Source organism: Bos mutus, chromosome 7 (genome assembly GCF_027580195.1).
Source record: "Bos mutus isolate GX-2022 chromosome 7, NWIPB_WYAK_1.1, whole genome shotgun sequence".
In the NCBI taxonomy this organism is placed as follows: domain Eukaryota; kingdom Metazoa; phylum Chordata; class Mammalia; order Artiodactyla; family Bovidae; genus Bos; species Bos mutus.
Window position 1 is genome coordinate 97,039,042 of NC_091623.1, and position 19,294 is coordinate 97,058,335.

Sequence of the window (19,294 nt, forward strand, 5' to 3'; positions counted from 1 at the left end):
CCAGTAAGCAAAGAAATGTTCCAAGACTGATGAGGAGACAGCAAAAGGACATAGGAACCAGCTTGAAGGGGCTCCCATTGGGTAACAACTCAGCAAAATTTGGGCAGTCAAAGCATAACGATAGTAATAGGTTATGGCATATATGAAAAAAAAAAATCCATCAGTCCATAGTGGTTTGTAAAGAATGAAGAAAGACAAAAATTGGAAACAAAGGGGAAATCTCTTCTTTACAGAAGAACGATACCTAATAAATGGAGAAAAAAAAAATCGTAAAATTAAGAACTCTCATACCAGTGTAGTTACTGGCAGAAAAATGATCCATGAGTGCTACCATTTCCTGAAAGTTTGCCAGCAAACAGGATATTCACATAAGTTTTAAAATATCACCTTATAGGCTATTTATTAATAATAAACGGGAAAGCTCACTTTTTCAGTTGAGAAATCTAAAGATGCTACTTTAATCAATGATCAAACTTAGCATCATCAGTAATAGGAATATGCCAACAATATATGAATCCAGCAATCATGAATACATTATGCAATGGGAAATATCACTCATGTAGTACTCTTGTCAAGACTTAAATCTGAATTCAACCAGGAGAAAACAGACAAATCTAGATTGTGAGGCAAACTTAATAACAACTGGCATAGAGTCCCATCAAAAATTTTACTGTGAGGAAAGACTAAAAAAGAAAAGCTGAGAAACTGCTGTAGTGTGCAGGAGACCAAGAGACATGAACACAAAATGTAATGCTTAATCTCTGGATAGATGCTGAAAAAAATTTATTGATGAGATATTTTGGAAATTTTATTACTTCATGTATTAGGAATGCTTATTACCTAATATTGCTAAACTATACTGTGCATATAAAATACATGTCCAATGTTACATTTCTTGGGCAAGATATGTGTATATTGTGTTTTATACAGGAGAATGTCCTAGTTCTTAGGGGTTCCATGCTAAAGTATTGAAAAATGAATTGTCATGGTTTCTGCAACTTACTGTCAAATGGCTCAAAATTTTTAAAAAGTATATTCTAAGTACAAGGTGGTATCATGGATAGGATCCTATATTAGCAAAAAGACATTAGTGGAAAAACTGGTAAAGTCCTAATGAAGCCTTTAGTTAATAGCTGCGTACCAATCTTACTTACTTGCAACAACTGAATCAAGGCTACATAAAATGTTAACATTAGGGGAAATTAATAAAGGGTGTACTGGAACTTTCCATACATTGCTGCAGCTGCTGCTGCTAAGTCGTTTCAGTCGTGTCCGACTCTGCGCGACCATAGATGGCAGCCCACTAAGCTCCTGTGTCCCTGGAATTCTCCAGGCAAGAATACTGGAGTGGGTTGCCATTTCCTTCTCCAATGCATGAAAGTGAAAAGTGAAAGTCAAGTCGCTCAGTCGTACCCGACTCTAAGCGACCCCATGGACTGCAGCCTACCAGACTCCTCCGTCCATGGGATTTTCCAGGCAAGAATAATGGAGTGGGGTGCCATCGCCTTGCCATTCCATACATTAGATCCAACTTTTCTATAAAGCTAAAACTATCCCAAAATAAAATTTTTAAAATGTATGTTTAAAGAGAGAGCACAAATGAAACAAAATGTTAAAAATTGATAAATCTCAGTGATGGGTGTTTACTGGCTGATTACTTTAACTTTTAGATAGGTTTAAAATTTGGCAAAATAAAATTTAAAAAGAAAACAAAGCTATGGAAGGTTAAAAGTAAATGGATAGAAAAAGATATTCTATATGAACACTAACCAAAAGAAGACTGTTATTCAGTTTTCTGAATAACATCAGAAGCATCATAATATATATAAAACAAAAACTGTTTTATATAGATCAAAATATTATATATAGCATCAAACACAGCATAAAATATTATATATAAAACAAAAGTTGTCTGAACTAGAAGAGAAATGTATTAATCCGGGGTCATGAGATTTAGTACGTCTCCAAAATGGAGAGTACACTAAGAAAACAGAAGAGTAGGATACAGATTTGGACAATTCAATCTGCATCTATGACCTAATGCACGTATGCAGAACTCCACAACTGCAGACTAAACATTCTTTAAAATCTCACATGTAACATGTATAAAGACTGTTCATACACTGGGCCATAAGTTTGTCTTTAAGGGTGGAGGCTTCTGAGGTGCTGACATTGTGCTATTCCTTGATTGTGAGGTGATTACATAGGTTTTTCCTTTGTTGATGAATTCTGTTTCATTGTTCATTTAGGAAGGTAACTACCTCCTATGATATTAATACAATAAGCCCAAAGCAACTTGTTTTTCCCTCAGTATTTCAATTAATTGCTGTTTTTTTCAGTTGCACATCAAATAAAATAATAGGCTTACATTTAGAGGCTTCCTTATGCAAAACTTACATATCTTTAAACACAAAAAAAACATATTCAGTCTAGCAAGACATCTATTCTAGGAGAGAGATATTAGAATTGAGACTGAGGGAACAGAGAATCCATGAATCCCAACTCACCTGTAATCCAAGGAAGTACAGGTTCATAGGCTCATTTATTAAAACAGGCACAATCACTCACAATAGTATAATTATTTTCCTTTTTCTTTTTTTGACCAAGCACATTTCATTTAATTTGCCAAGTTACACCTAAGTAGCCTTTGTTTAGGCCTTAGGAAGGATTACTTACTTTGATTAGGGAGTAACTACAGCTATGAAGATTGAGGGAGCAACAAAAGAATCTAATGGAAGGCAAACGAATTAGTTGCCCCAAAAGAACCAAACAAATATGACATCATTATCAGCCATAGTAATCCTATTAGTCCTAAGTCAATTATTATTACTACTACTATACCCTGATATAGTTGTATAGTAGTATTCAGTACCAATCATTGAAGGTCAGCAGCAGCAGCAGCATTTCAGAAGGTTTACCACTTGCCAGGCACTATGCTATTAATATATATGTAAGATTTTCCTCGATTGTTTCCTCTGAGTATCTCACAATAAGCCTAAAAAGTAGGTACATTATTAGTTTCATTTTATAAATGAAGAAATGGGTTGAGTAACTGGCCAAAAGCACACAAGTAGCAAATGGAAGAAATGGAAATCTAACTTAGCTAGTCTGACCTCAGAGCATGTAATCTTATCTACTCTGCTATGCTGCCGGCTCCTAGCAGATAAACAATGATATGTACTTGATGATCTCTAAAGGATCGTTCAGTTCTAACATTCTATGATTTGTCTTAATGAATCTGTAATAAAGCATTCAACTAGGCCCTGTAATCTCAAATTGTATGAAGCAAACTAAGGAAGCGCAATAAAATCTCTTCATATGATCTGAAAGTTAGAGTTCAGGTTTCCTAGGATTATCAGAATTGGTCTTTCTCCACATGAAATCCTTCAAGAAATGCAATTGTTTTCTTGCTATCAGTCAATATCTAATATTTTTTCCTCATATGAAAAGAGATGACACAGACAATATCTAAAGACATTCCAGAAAGAATAAAAAAAATAAATATGCAATACTGTTGGCTTGATCTTTAAACACAACTGGACTAAAGGTAAATCTGATAAATGCAGATTTCTGAGGACGGAAAAAATTCTCTTCTTTTAAAACACCCAAATTTAGTATAATCAAATAACTATTTATAAATTATCAATACTAGCCTTGAAAAAATATTGTTGGTGGCTAACTGAATATATCAAAGCTAAAAGAAATTATTTTAAGACCTATTTGTTCTTTATACAAAATACTGAGTGATCACAATCAAATCAAAATATTCTCATTTGTTCTTTTAAAATCATCATCAGAGTTCTTTTTAAAAAGGAAAACTGATTATCTAATTACTCTTCTTCTTAAAAAAGAAAAACAGCTAACTCCATAATGGATGTAATAAAAAAGTTGCTAGCTACTCCTTACCCCTCATAAATAACATGAAGTACAGCTCATACAAGAAGCATACTGACACTTTTGCATTAACCTGAAGTACTCACAGCTTCTGGGAAACAGCAAACATCTGTTAAAAAACAAAAACAAAAAACAAAGTATGGTACAAACTATTTCTATTTGAGGCCTCAATAAGGAAAAAAAATTTATTAGGTCCAGGAATTGAAGAAAACTTGGTATAGTTACGAGTACATGCAGAATTTGATGGTCAGAAATTAAATCTATTTAGGTCCAGCCTAAGGTTCTCAGAGCCTACCTATAGGCACAATCATAGCAGTAATATCCTCAAAAACCAGGGTAAATCTCCTGTGCCTTTGTTTAATGAACTAAATAGATCATTGTATCACCAATATCTGCCCGTAGCCCATTTTCAGTAAGATGAATTTTCTTGTTCATGAGATCCACGTGGAAAACAGCATGCTCAGAAATGGGGGTCTTTTCAGCGTGCTCTTTTCCCAGGACAGGAACTCGCCGAGGCCCCAACACTGGATCGTCAAATCTCATCAGTTTCACTTTGGAAAGGTCTACAGCAAAATAAAGTAGCAATACGAACATTTAATTACAGTCACCGGCTCAAACCCATGCCTGAGTCTCATAATTCATGTTTTAAACACACTCATTATATCTTAAAAAATATTTTCATCAGGTTATTAAACAGGACCCAAACTCAGAAAGCAAAGATAAATCTAATAAATCTTCATCCTCTGTCGGCTTTTACCCAGATCAAAAACTGGCAGAACTTCTGTATAACACATCTGGAATTATAAACCAAGGGGAGGGATTGAGTATATTTTTGAGCATTATCCTACATGCTCTCTCAAATCACTTTTAATACACTTCAATTAACCATTTTTCAGAACATTAAAAAACCTAAAAGTTTTTTTTTTCCTTTTCTTATCTTGCTTCTTAGAATATTTAAAAGGGCAAGAATTGTAGCTTTCTTTTGGAAGATAATTTTGGAAAAAGAATTACTACTCTAAGAAACAGCATTACCAGATTCTTGTTTTGCTTAAATGATGAAAAGTGTATTAACAAGCTGATGAGAGACAACGAAAGGAGAAGAACAGGGGGAAAGGGCACAGACTTTAGAATTTTGAGCTTCTGGATGAGCTCCAACCCTCCCCTGCTTGAGATTTTCCTGATCTGCTCTTGTGCAAGCTGATAAGACGGCTCCTGGCAAAGAAAGTGCTTGTCCCTTGAACAAATTTATGATGCAACAATCCTGCCAACAACTGAGCCCAAAAGAAATGTATTTATTTCAGCAATTCTGAGACTTTTCAACATCAAATGGCTTTATTTTACAAGGTGGAAAAACACCATAAATGACTACAAATGCTGATTCTGGGCTTATTGCTCATTCTAAGCATAGCATGGCTAGTTTATGCTTAACTTGATCTACAGAAACTGAAGATATCTTCTGACTTATTTCCCACCCTTTTCTAAAGTAGATTGCTGGGTGGTCCGTGAGCTATACTCCCTCATGCTGCCTTGAGACTATGACTCTTAGCATGAGAGGGATAAGATTTTAAAAAAAGATAAAAGGAGACATTAATGCAGCTGGCAGCTATTCGAGGAGTACAAGTTATCCAGGCATTCTATTATCCTTGGGAAACAAAGACTAAAGGATGACAAGCTTAGAGTAGGGATCTGAGGGTTTACAGAGCAATTACCTGCAACTACCATGAAGGCAATCCTGCCTCAGAGTCTTTACAGAGGTTCTGCAGAGGCCACATAATCTATCCCTAGATACAGCACAAGCCCTGAAAATTAAAATGAGAAAGGAGCAGGCCCAATCTTCATGACAGCCATGGTCTTATTTGAGCGGAAGAATACAATTCACTTTAATAGCTATTGTAATTCAACATGCACATCGGTGGTATCAAATTATTTTCTTACAGAAGCAATGACAAGTCCTGCCAGCAGATTTTATGCACAAGGCTTTTTACTGCAGATATGCCTCTGTCCCTCTGTCTCAATCTCTCTGAAACAGACCTCCCTCATCATTCCAAGCAATTCTGAATCAAACTATTTCAAAGAAGCCTTAATACCCAATCAGGCTCCTAAGTGACAAAACACATCTGCTTTGATGTTTCCCCATGTACTTCATTACTGCAAATAAAATTCTTGGGGCTTTCTTAGTGGCTTTACTATCTTTTCTTATCCCAGACCTGTCTTATCATTGAAAATGTTGAAATTTAAATCTGCAACTACACAAGATTTAAGGCACTTAGAGAAAAGATGAGAATGATTGAAAGTCCTTAGGGATTGATAATGCGAAATGGAGCTTTTCACCTCCAAATTATTAGTTCATATGTGGCATGGGTTTTAAGTGATTTAAAGTCATTATCATCAAATAGTTACTCCACAGCCTTTGTGGAGTGAAATGATGATTTTAGCTCCTAGTTCCTCCTGGACCTAGATCATAATCACCCTCAATACAATTGGCACTAATTGGACAACTTGCTGGCTATCATAGCAGACAGAGAAGTATGTTATTGAATTTCACTCCTTTTTCATTTCACATACTCAGTTCTCTTAGATATCAAAGTATCCTGAGGGCTTTTGGAAAAGTCTTAAGTTTAGAGCTCTTCTGTAGATACTTGGAGGAATATCAATTGCAAACTCCCCCTAATGTTTCTCTATTTTCCAAAATTCACAGCAGCTACTAATATCAAACTTAAAGCACTTTATGATAACATTATTCACAGCTAGAATAACGAAGTAAGAATTATGCCAAAAGCTCAGTGAGAAAAGACAAGCTGAAGAAAACACACCAGTACAGTTCCAAAGAACCTAGTCAGTGCTGTATCTGAGAGTATTTAAAGGGAAATCAGGTTTAACATTATATTATATAATCCAATTTCCAACACACGAATAAAGCCTCTTATGCACTACAACCTCATAATTATCCTATCCAGTGGGTGCACACAAATACCTATTTTCTTTAGAAGCTATTTTATTGTTCTTCAGAGTTAAGAGTTCTTCCCGTTAGAAAATTTTCTCATGACTAATATATGCAATATAAAACAGCAAAAAGGAAGGCCACAAAATGGCTTCCTGTATGTTCACACTTCAAAATTTTCAAGTTCTGCTTTTTGTGGCCTGTAAGTTGCAAGGATGGCACTACCATTCTACAGTACCTGGTTTATTGAGGGAACATGCTAAATGGCTACATATATAAACCTTGAAAACATTTTGCTAAGTGAAATAAGACAGACACGAAAGGACAATATTGCATGATTCCACTTATACAGGTACCTAGGAGAGTCAAATACACAGAATAAAAGAGCTCTTGCTAGAAGGGGACTAGGAGGAGGAAGAATGGGAAGTTATTGTTTAATGGATAGAGTTTCAGTTTGGGATGATGAAAAAGTTCTAGAAATGGAGAGTGTGATGGTTGCACATCAATATGAATGTTTAATGCTAATGAACTACACACTTAAAAAAATGATTAACGTGGTCAATTTTATGGTTTGTATATTTTACCACAATTTTTTTAAATGTCTACAAAAAACAAAACATTCCCAGTCCTAACATATTGCTGGTGCACAGTGAAACATGTTGTCAGTGTTTCCCTCGTGCAAGCACACACATTCCCTTCCCCCTCACAGGGCCCATCCAAATGATGTTTTCTCCATAAAATCACCCCTGATCACCAGAGCTGGAAACAAATAAGCTCACCTTTCTCTCTGCTATAAATGGTATTTGTACCTCTCTTACTGTACTCAGCAGTTTCTCCTTAGAGATTATGTACTTCAATAGTTAAGTCCCCTACTCCTTCAGGAAATGCAGTCTCCTGGTGAACAGTACTTTGTGGACTCCCCAAAACCCTTAGTACCTACACAGGAGTCTTTACATACACACTTATCTCTACACACACACCAAACACAATAGTCTCTCAAAAATTTCGAGAGAACAAAAAATTCATGGCAGAATGAATTCCACAGGGCTATTTTAAGTCTTCTATGTAAACGGAATATTGTTACCCTGAATACAAGGTCAAAAATTAGGTCACTGTATGGGATCTGTAAATCTTTTCAGGAAATTTTTATACTGATGGTATGTGGCCCCAATTAACTCTTGATTGCCATCAAGAAGAGAAGGGAGGATCATGCAAAACAGGGATCTCAACATTAATTTGTCTTCATAATTTGGAAGAAAAATAATTTAGAAACACACTAACTCCCTTCACACTCTTCTCAGCATAAGATCAGCTGAGTGATTTAAAAAAGGAACTATAAATTATTATATCAAATCTAATCATAAAAGATATAGACTTAATCTTGCTAATAAATTAAGATTATTTACATATTTTACTCAAAGGCATATTGTCTAAAAGAAAGAATATGAGCTTTGCAGACAAAGAGACCTGTGTTTGAACTGTTTGAATTCCAGCTCCAAGATTTACTAGCTGTATGAACTTTGTAAATTATTTAGCCATTCAAACCTCTATTTCATCATCTGCAAAAAGGGAATAATACCCTCAATGTTAGAGAGTTGTAAAAGGATTAAATGACTAACACATGGCAGACACACAAAAAATTTTATTTTCTTCTCTTCCTTCCCCAGGAACAGATTCAGTTAAGCAGGTTAATTTGGAATATTAAGGGAATATGTTACTTAATTTTGAATATCTCTGACAGATGGAAATTGCTTGTTACAATTTTAAAGCTACATGGAATCCTGGTACTTCCCTGCTGGTCCAGTGGCTAAGACTATGCTCCCAATGCAGGGGGCCCAGGTCCAATCCCTGGTCAGGGAATTAAGATCCCACATGGTGTAACTAAGACCTGGAGCAGCCAAATCAATCAATCAATATTTTTCAAAATAAAGCTAGATGGAATCCTGGAAAAACACGTAATCCAGTGCTCTCATTTTATGAAAAGAGAAATCAATTTAGAGCTTAAGTGACATGGCCAAGTCACCAAGCTACCTAGTCACAAGGTCGCAAAAGAGACCTGATTCTGTGTCCAATATTCTTTCCACATTACATGACTGTCCCTAAGCAAGCCAGTCACTCTTCTTTCTTCCCACTGCTCACAAATCCATGAGCTAGTGCCAAACATGCACTTCAGGAAAGCCATTTACCTTTGATTCCTCGGTCCACTTTCATTAAACGCCTGAGTATAGAATCACGGTTATCTCCTTGCCTGATTTCAATTTTGGTTGAGAAGTGGCCACTGAATGGTTGAGGATTTAGTAGGGAAACTAATACACCAGGCTAAGAAAATAAAGAGAAAATGACTATTATTAGAAGTCAAATCTGAATACTGCTGAGAGAGGAGTGTCTGCTAGACTTTTAATGTCCAAGGAAATACAGACTTAATTCTGATATTTTAAAATCAAGATCAATGGATACTCAAGTATGAAAGAAAAGATGTACAAAAGCTCATGCTTTTAACCAAATGCCTACATAAGAGTGACCATGAATACACATATCTATACTGATGATGGATAGTAACAACAATTCTATCTTCTCTTCCACAACTACCACTGTTTACTGAATTCCTACTGGGTACCAGATGATGGTACTTTATAGACATCATTCCTATATCCTGAAAAATAGTTCCTTAAGACCTCTTTTCACAGATGAAAAGCTGAAAACCAGGAAGATTAATAATGCAGCCCAAGGTCACATAGCCAGAAAGAGACAGAGCCTAACATTTACTGAGCATAAACTAAGTTCTATACCATATGCTTTCCACATTGTATAAGCTATATAGTTAAAGACAATGCTCATTATTTTAAGTGAAAGAAGTTAACTGAGAGTTATGAAACATAAATACAGAGTAGCTTAAGGGAATGCTTGAAAGTAGCTTGAAATAAACACATTTGTATAGGGAACACTATTTCATGTACCTATCTCCATGGCTCAAATGACTGTACTTTTAAAGCCACCATATCTTAATGTAATGAGACTATTTATAATTTGATGATAAACTCAGGAGGTCTGCATGATCATCATTGCCTCATTCTTTCAAAAGAGACCTTTTCTGTTTGCTGGGTTTTTGATGAAATGTGGTAAGAGTAGCAGGATCTATGTAAGTCTTCTGCTTATTAAGAAAAGTAGGGCATTTCATGGACTCTCACAAAGGCACTCCACCAGACTTTACCAAATGCTGCCATTCTGAATGGACTCTTTAAGAGTTAATAAATACAATCTCCTCAAACTCCAAAACCTATTTATCTTCACCAATAATGGCCCCAAAATAAGAAATTTAAAAAGCATTACAAGCAAAATATGGAATGATTCATCAATCTGGTTTATGCCAGAAGCCACAAGTCTTAAATAACATTATCAAACTAAAACTCACCCGAAATATGAAAGCTCCCTCTCTCTGTTTAAAAGTCTCACATTTCAATGTCCACTATCTTTTTTAAGTCACGTTTTAAAAATCATATTCTCGATTTTAAAATCACAAGCAACATCTGATGCTAACCGTAACAGTAGTGTAAAGAAAAGTGAGGACTGGACTAACTAGGGAATTAGAGGACCTGAAATCCAGTCCCACTACTGACCAACTATGTGGCCTAAGTCAAACTAATCATTTAACTTCTCTGGACCTCACTTTGCTTCCATCTTCAAAATGATGGGTTTAGATGTAAAGCTCTCTAAGGTCTCTTCCAGCCTTAAAATGCAATGATTCAGTGAGATTCTTTCAACTTACTTCTGTTCTAAAAACATTAAGTGGTTTCCCAGGACAGCAATCTTCCCTGACTTTATCTTCTGCTTCAGAGGCAAATTTGACTTCTATATGTTCTAGCTAAATAGAGAGGGGAAAAAATGCAAGTCATTAGTATCACTTAATATGATTGAAATTAATCATCACCTCATTTCACCAAATAGCAAAACTAGGTTCTCCACTTGACATGAAATGATCTGTGCCATTTTATTATTTTCCATATAAAGATTAAATGAAATCTATAATCAATTATTTAACACTCATCTTGGATGTCTCATAGTATGTTATTTATATAATCATGTTTACCATCTTCTATATGGAAATCTGACATTTACCTGCTGCCTACAAGAAAACAATAAAGAGGATAAAAAGCTTTCACTCAAATAAATGGAAAAGCTCAAAGTGAAAGTAGCTCAGTCGTGTCCGATTCTTTGCAACCCCATGGACTATAGAGCCCATGGAATTCTCCAGGCCAGAATACTGGAGTGGGTAGCCGTTCCCTTCTCCAGGGGATCTTCCCAACCTAGGGATCGAACCCAGGTCTCCCGCATTGCAGGCACATTCTTTACCAGCTGAGCCAACAGGGAAGCCCAAGAATATGAGAGTGAGTGGCCGATCCCTTCTCCACCGGATCTTCCCAACCCAGGAATCAAACTGGGGTCTCCCGCATTGCAGGCAGATTCTTTACCAGCTGAGCTACCAGGGAAGCCTGGAAAAGCTCAAGATATGTAGCAAATTGCATATATATGAATATAAGATAACCCTAAATAAAAATTGTTCCCACTGTCCCAATGAAAATATCCAAGCAGTGTTTTGACTTCCATGAATACATTTGAACATTTAGAAATACAAAAAATAGATGTCTACTAATACTTAATTATGCATTTATAATTGTTGTTCCTGTTGTTTAGTGATTAAATTATGTCTGACTCTTTGCAACCTCATGGACTGTAGCCTGCCAGGCTCCTATGTCCATGGGATTTCCCAGGCAAGAATACTGGAGTAGGTTGCCATTTCCTTCTCCAGGGGATCTTCCTGACCCAGGGATTGAAACTGTGACTCCTGTTTAGCAGACAGATTCTTTGGGAAACCCACATACTTATAATTACATGACATAAAATATTTACTTAGAAATGATCGTTTCTTTCATTCCCATATTTCATAAAACAATTTTATTAAAATCTAAACCTGTTCTGTTTTCGTGCTTAGTCGCTCAGTTGTGTCGGACTCTTTTGAGACCCCATGGACTTAGCCTGCAAGGCTCCTTTGTTCATGGGGATTCTCCAGGCAAGAATACTGGAGTAGGTTGCCATGCCCTCCTCCAGGGGATCTTCCCAACCCAGAGAACGAACCCAGGTCTCCCGCATTGCATGTGGATTCTTTATCATCTGAGCCACCAGGTTTTCATTATTATTAGAACCACTTTTTGAGTCCTCTAATACAATTTTCTATAGAAAATTATCTTTCCTTCTTCCTAAGTTGAATGAGAGACAGCATTTTTAGAATCTATATATTAAACAGTCACTGGTGCAGGAAGATGGGATGGGGAGAAACTCAAATATGTGAAAGCTACTGGTAATGTTCTGTTTCCTGAGTTGGGCAGTAGATTCATGGATGTTCATGTATTACTAACTAGGAAAAAAAAGGGCCAAACATGGACCACTGACAGTATACCATGAATCAAGCATTTTAATTAATCCAAATCTGTCAATCTGAGGTCTTAAAGGGAAGTAGGAAAAAGAAGCAATTCAGAGCATCCCATAATATAAGAGATTTTGAAAGTATATGACTATAAGGTCTCTTCCTCATTTTGAAGAGAAAACTTGGGCATATACAGTTAGTATTTTAGATACAGAATAACTGATAAGTGAAATAAGGTAAGAGATGATTTCTTCTTCCCGTAACTTCTGTACTACCCATTCTCTTTCCCCCTCCAGTATATTTGGCAAGGGTACTAAACACAGAAGATGAAGTTTTTAAAAAGGCTTATTATAAAACAAAAGAACTGGATTGTTTACTATAGTCAGTTAGTTATTATAACCCCGGCCCCTCTTACCTCAAGAGAGTTGGTCAGGTAGACTATGTTCTCCATGAGCACTGCCTGTTCATCAAATTCTAATTGCAAATCCAGAACACGAGGTCCCATCTTCTCCAGATTTTCCTAACAGCCAAAATGGTTTTGAAAAACAAAATCACATTAAGAATATGTTGAAAAGAACATATTTCCGCCAAAGCAATCAGTCTCTCAAGTGATAAAATCTTCAAATTTGAACAGTTAAAGGAAAGGCCTTGGACTCATGGTTTCCCTTATCTATGTTTGCTCGCTAATGAAATTACTAGCTGAGAGTAATTATCATTTAAAGTATGATAAGATTAAGACAGCATGGAAAAGACTAGAGGACAGGTTTTCCGATTTATAAAAGAAATATGATTTCATCGTTGTTTATTTAGCCTGACTTAAAGAGCAGATCCAAAGAACTTGCTTTGACAAGGAATCAAACAAGTGTGTTAAAATATTCCTTAGTTAACTAAAAAAAAAAAATTAAAAGTTTCTAAGGTACCACATTAATAAGACTATTTCAAGGAATAGTAAATTAATAATAACCAGACATAGAGTAGCATGGATGCATATACAAACATATGTAAATAGAAAGCCAATGGGAATTTGCTTTATGACTCAGGGAACTCAAACTGGGGCTCTGTGATAACCTAGAGAGGTGGGAATGGGTGGGAGGCAGGAGACAGACTTAAGAGGGAGGTATATATGTGCACCTATGGTTGATTCCTGTTGATACATGACAGAAATCAAACCAATATTATAAACCAATCATTGATCAATTAAAAATAAATATTAAAAAAAAATAAGAGCACCAAAATGAAATAAATAAATAACCAAACAAAAAAATCCTATATATTTTAAAATATCTTAAAAACTTGATTTAAATGGGTACTGGATAATCCTAAAACATAAAAAACCATTTCTTAAAAAAAAATTTCCTTATTCTTAATTTTCTTTAACATTAAATAAAATATTTGCTGCTCAAGATGAAACCTTCAAGACCTAAGCTCAAATGCACAAATATAGCTAGCCTGCCTAGAACATGTTTCATTTATTTATATGAAAGTGACCTGACACGATTCTTGACACTCACTACCTTCATTTATCATCCAAGTTGTTTCTTTTCCCATAAAGTGCTAGAAAACCATTCTTATTCCCAGATTTATTAAATACTTTTCAAAGTTACAAACTACTAATTTGCCTGGCAAATCACCAATATTAGTGAAAAAATATTTTACTACTTGAAAATTCTAACACTGGTTTTTCAAAAAGCCAACCCTTGAATCTAACATTATTTAGAATCGGTTTTACTGGATTCTGTAAAGCATGTCACCAAAATTTATTGCCTGTGCAATGAACAATGGGATATTTTGTTGATTCCCATATTGACAATGGATCTGACATTGGACCAATGCCACTAGCTGAGAACCAATGAATTATGAGTATACCCACAAACATAACTTGATTAGTATAGGTCAAGCCAAGATTCTCAATTATTTCTGAAACTTCAAATACCATAAGGCTCAGACAGTTGACTACGTGTCCTTAGGAAAGCCTTTTAATTCTCCTAGAAGCAATTTACTCTAATACAGGACAAGCTATGAGTTTTGCTTTCTTATCAGGAAGGCATCTATAGCCTCCAAGATTCAAGAATTAATCTAAAGCATAATAATCATTACATGCTTAATAGGGCAGAAGACACTGATTAACTTTTTTTTTAATTTACTGAGCTTACTTTTTGACAGGTAGTATTAAAATGTGTTATATGTATTAACTCATTTACTTCTCACAACACTCCTAAAAGGTAGATTTTATTAATTTCCTATTTTATAGATGAAAAACCTTGTGGCCCAGAGAATTCAAGTGATTTATCTAAGGCCTCCAAACTAAGAAGTAACAGAAAACAGGATTGGGGCCAGAGTCTGGGATCTTAAGCAACATTCAGTTTTGTTTTGGTTTCAAGAAATAGATCAGCTATCTATATGAAGAAAACTAAGAGTTTAACCCAAAGGTTCTCAATGTGTGTGTGCTTAGTCGCTCAGTTGTGTCCGACTCTTGCGATCTCGTATTATAGCCTGCCAAGTTCCTGTCTATGGGATTCTTTAGGCAAGAATACTGGAGTGGGTTGCCATTTCCTTCTCCAAGGAATCTTCCTGACCCAGGAACCAAACCCAGGTCTCTTGCATGGCAGGCAGATTCTTTACCAAATGAGCTACAAGGGAAGCCCTCAATGGGGAAGCTGGAATTGGGGAGCAGACAACCAGGAGATAAATGTCTCCAATGTCTGGAGACATTTAGGTGTCATAACTTGAGTTGGGGAGGGAGAAATTCTACTGGCATCCAGTGGGTAGAAGTCAAGACGCTGTTAAATATCCTATAGTGCACCGGAGAACAGCCTTCCAAGAACTATCCAATCTAAAATACAAATAGAGCCATTACTGAGAAACCCTGGTCTAACCGCTATAAACAACATTTATCCTGTTAATAAGTTCAGATCACATCAGATCAGATCAGTCGCTCAGTCGTGTCCGACTCCTTGCAACCCCATGAATCGCAGCACGCCAGGCCTCCCTGTCCATCACCAACTCCCGGAGTTCACTGAGACTCATGTCCATCGAGTCAGTGATGCCATCCAGCCATCTCATCCTCTGTCGTCCCATTCTCCTCCTGCCCCCAATCCCTCCCAGCATCAGAGTCTTTTCCAATGAGTCAACTCTTCACATGAGGTAGCCAAAGTACTGGAGTTTCAGCTTGAGCATCATTCCTTCCAAAGAAATCCCAGGGCTGATCTCCTTCAGAATGGACTGGTTGGATCTCCTTGCAGTCCAAGGGACTCTCAAGAGTCTTCTCCAACATCACGGTTCAAAAGCATCAATTCTTTGGCGCTCAGCCTTCTTCACAGTCCAACTCTCACATCCATACATGACCACAGGAAAAACCATAGCTTGACTAGACGAATCTTTGTTGGCAAAGTAATGTCTCTGCTTTTGAATATGCTATCTAGGTTGGTCATAACTTTCCTTCCAAGGAGTAAGCGTCTTTTAATTTCATGGCTGCAGTCACCATCTGCAGTGATTTTGGAGCCCCCCAAAAATAAAGTCTGACACAGTTTCCACTGTTTCCCCATCTATTTCCCATGAAGTGATGGGACCGGATGCCATGATCTTTATTTTCTGAATGTTGAGCTTTAAGCCAACTCTCTCACTCTCCTCTTTCACTTTCATCAAGAGGCTTTTTAGTTCCTCTTCACTTTCTGCCATAAGGGTGGTGTCATCTGCATATCTGAGGTTATTGAGATTTCTCCCGGCAATCTTGATTCCAGCTTGTGTTTCTTCCAGTCCAGCGTTTCTCATGATGTACTCTGCACATAAGTTAAATAAAGAGGGTGACAATATACAGCCTTGATGAACTCCTTTTCCTATTTGGAACCAGTCTGTTGTTCCATGTCCAGTTCTAACTGTGGCTTCCTGACCTGCATACAAATTTCTCAAGAGGCAGGTCAGGTGGTCTGGTATTCCCATCTCTTTCAGAATTTTCCACAGTTTGTGGTGATACACAGTCAAAGGCTTTGGCATAGTCAATAAAGCAGAAATAGATGTTTTTCTGGAACTCTCTTGCTTTTTCCATGATCCAGCGGATGTTGGCAATTTGATCTCTGGTTCCTCTGCCTTTTCTAAAACCAGCTTGAACATTAGGAAGTTCACGGTTCACGTACTGCTGAAGCCTGGCTTGGAGAATTTTGAGCATCACTTTACTAGCATGTGAGATGAGTGCAATTGTGCGGTAGTTTGAGCATTCTTTGGCATTGCCTTTCTTTGGGATTGGAATGAAAACTGACCTTTTCCAGACCTGTGGCCACTGCTGAGTTTTCCAAATTTGCTGGCATATTGAGTGCAGCACTTTCACAGCATCATCTTTCAGGACTTGGAATAGCTCAACTGGAATTCCATCACCTCCACTAGCTTTGTTCGTAGTGATGCTTTCTATGGCCCACTTGACTTCCCATTCCAGGATGTCTGGCTCTAGATGAGTGATCACACCATCGTGATTATCTGGGTCGTGAAGATCTTTTTTGTACAGTTCTTCTGTGTATTCTTGCCATCTCTTCTTAATATCTTCTGCTTGTTAGGTCCATACCATTTCTGTCCTTTATCGAGCTCATCTTTGCATGAAATGTTCCTTTGGTATCTCTGATTTTCTTGAAGAGATCCCTAGTCTTTCCCATTCTGTTGTTTTCCTCTATTTCTTTGCACTGATCGCTGAGGAAGGCTTTCTTATCTCTTCTCGCTCTTCTTTGGAACTCTGCATTCAGATGTTTATATCTTTCCTTTTCTCCTTTGCTTTTTGCTTCTCTTCTTTTCACAGCTATTTGTAAGGCCTCCCCAGACAGCCATTTTGCTTTTTTGCATTTCTTTTCCATGGGGATGGTCTTGATCCCTGTCTCCTGTACAATGTCACGAACCTCATTCCATAGTTCATCAGGCACTCTGTCTATCAGATCTAAGCCCTTAAATTTATTTCTCACTTCCACTGTATAATCATAAGGGATTTGATTTAGGTCATACCTGAATGGTCTAGTGGTTTTCCCTACTTTCTTCAATTTAAGTCTGAATTTGGCAATAAGGGGTTCATGGTCTGAGCCACAGTCAGCTCCTGGTCTTGTTTTTGCTGACTGTATAGAGCTTCTCCATCTTTGGCTGCAAAGAATATAATCAATCTAATTTCAGTGTTGACCATCTGGTGATGTCCATGTATAGAATCTTCTCTTGTGTTGTTGGAAGAGGGTGTTTGTTATGACCAGTGCATTTTCTTGGCAAAACTCTATTAGTCTTTGCCCTGCTTCATTCCGTATTCCAAGGCCAAATTTGCCTGTTACTCCAGGTGTTTCCTGACTTCCTACTTTTGCATTCCAGTCCCCTATAATGAAAGGACATCTTTTTTGGGTGTTAGTTATAAAATGTAGAATCCTGTTTCCAGTAATAGCATCTAGTAAAAAGACCCTAATGGAAGCCAAAGAATATGCTTCCTCCTCAAACTGAAAAGAAGGGCAGGTAGAACATGAAGAGAATCATTTAGTGCAGTAATTCTAAACCAATTTTTCTTCCACAATACATATTTTAACACACTCAGCAATTTCACAGGTAAAACCCAAATATGATCATTCATTTCTACAACCACTGATTGAAAAGTGTTATTTTAGCAGATTTCCTAAGAGAGATCTTGCCCAAAGTTTTCCTCTTCCTTCTACTATCCTAGCTAACCATTACCCATGTGATCACAGCTGCACAAGATCCACAGCTTACCTTAATCATGGCGACAAATGGCATCACTTTCTTCATATATTTCTTCAATTCTGGCAAACTGCCTAGTTCACCAGCAATGACTTTGTTATCAGGCAACTTTCCACTATTGCTCTAAAAAAGAGAGTGGGAGAGGAATATGAGGAAAAATATTTTTAAAATAATGTAAGATAGTAGATATGCCTATAAGAAGCTGGCCAGAAATGAAACAGTGGCCACCAGCCTGATAGAGAAGAACAGAAGAGGGGGCAAACTCCAGCATCATGGGGAAGTGAAAGGTAAATGAAGTCTCCTGTTTCCTCTAAATTCAAAGGACACACGTGTTTTAGGACAGAGGAGAAAAGCATGTGCATGATGCAGAGTATTTAATTTTTCCTTATGTTAATGACACTTTTAGGATCATATCATTAGTCTTACCTGGTGATAAAATGGTCTATAAAGATCTCATTTGTCTTTAAACTTCTAAAAGCAATTCATTAGTCAGAGCAAAATGAATATTATACAACTATCATACAAGATGTATATAATTTCTGTTTTTGAGCACTCTTTCTTATAAACTGTTACCACAAATGTGAAAAAAAAGAATATAATTTCTTTAAAATAATAAAAATAATAATATAATTAAAATAATAATAATTTCTACCTAAAAGTATTATAAGCACTAATATGCACAAAGTCCCAAATGTGCTGCCTAAATTTAAATTGACTCCTACAAACATCAACAGAGGAATAATAAAGCAAGTGGCCTTTTCAGAGTTTTGGATGACCTATTTTCTCCTTATTATAAAAGCATAGCACCAAAGCCAAGGGTTGGGAATAAATCCAAAAGAAAAGTAACATATAGTAAGATTTCCAATAATCTATTGACATTCAATTCTAACCTTTACTAAAGTACACAGGAAAAAATATTTTCTCCACTGGCAAAAATGTTGCTTTGAAATACATAAGGAAGAGAAAAGGAAGAGGGTGAGACACATTCCTTTTCCCTATGTCACTGAAAAAGTGTCATACTAAACATAAGAACATTCTTCTGGATTATAAACTGACACTCTTTTAGTTCTTTAGGATAAAAACAAATGATAATTTTAAAGGAAGCTGGTCATTCCAAATAATGTCAAAAGATGATGTTGATTCCAAAGTATATAATTTAGTCAATGAATATAAGTAAAAGTATAACTTCTAAAAGAACAGTGGTGATGGGTCTTTTTTAATACCTGGGATATTCCATACCATATTGAATTCTGCTGCTTCCTTGAAAATGCTGATAACGAACATATAAACCACTGAGGCACAATTTCATTTTTCTGACTACCAAAGTA

At 36.5% G+C, this 19,294-nt stretch overlaps 1 protein-coding gene across 2 annotated transcripts in view; it reads right to left on the reverse strand.

Moving 5' to 3' along the window:
* Window positions 1–4,065: 4,065 nt before the first annotated feature.
* Window positions 4,066–19,294, reverse strand: part of LARS1 (leucyl-tRNA synthetase 1) — a 70,685-nt gene continuing 55,456 nt past the window's right edge. Inside the window, exons 28-32 of one of the 2 annotated variants that reach the window (XM_005906617.2) lie at window positions 17,979–18,089; window positions 12,673–12,777; window positions 10,602–10,697; window positions 9,022–9,154; window positions 4,066–4,457 (exon numbers count right to left, since the gene is read on the reverse strand). In XM_005906617.2, the coding sequence (XP_005906679.1) occupies window positions 4,252–4,457; window positions 9,022–9,154; window positions 10,602–10,697; window positions 12,673–12,777; window positions 17,979–18,089 (651 nt within the window). In that variant the 3' untranslated portion in view covers window positions 4,066–4,251. The remainder of the gene's footprint in view (window positions 4,458–9,021; window positions 9,155–10,601; window positions 10,698–12,672; window positions 12,778–17,978; window positions 18,090–19,294) is intronic. The other variant, XM_070374555.1, reaches the window with a different exon arrangement.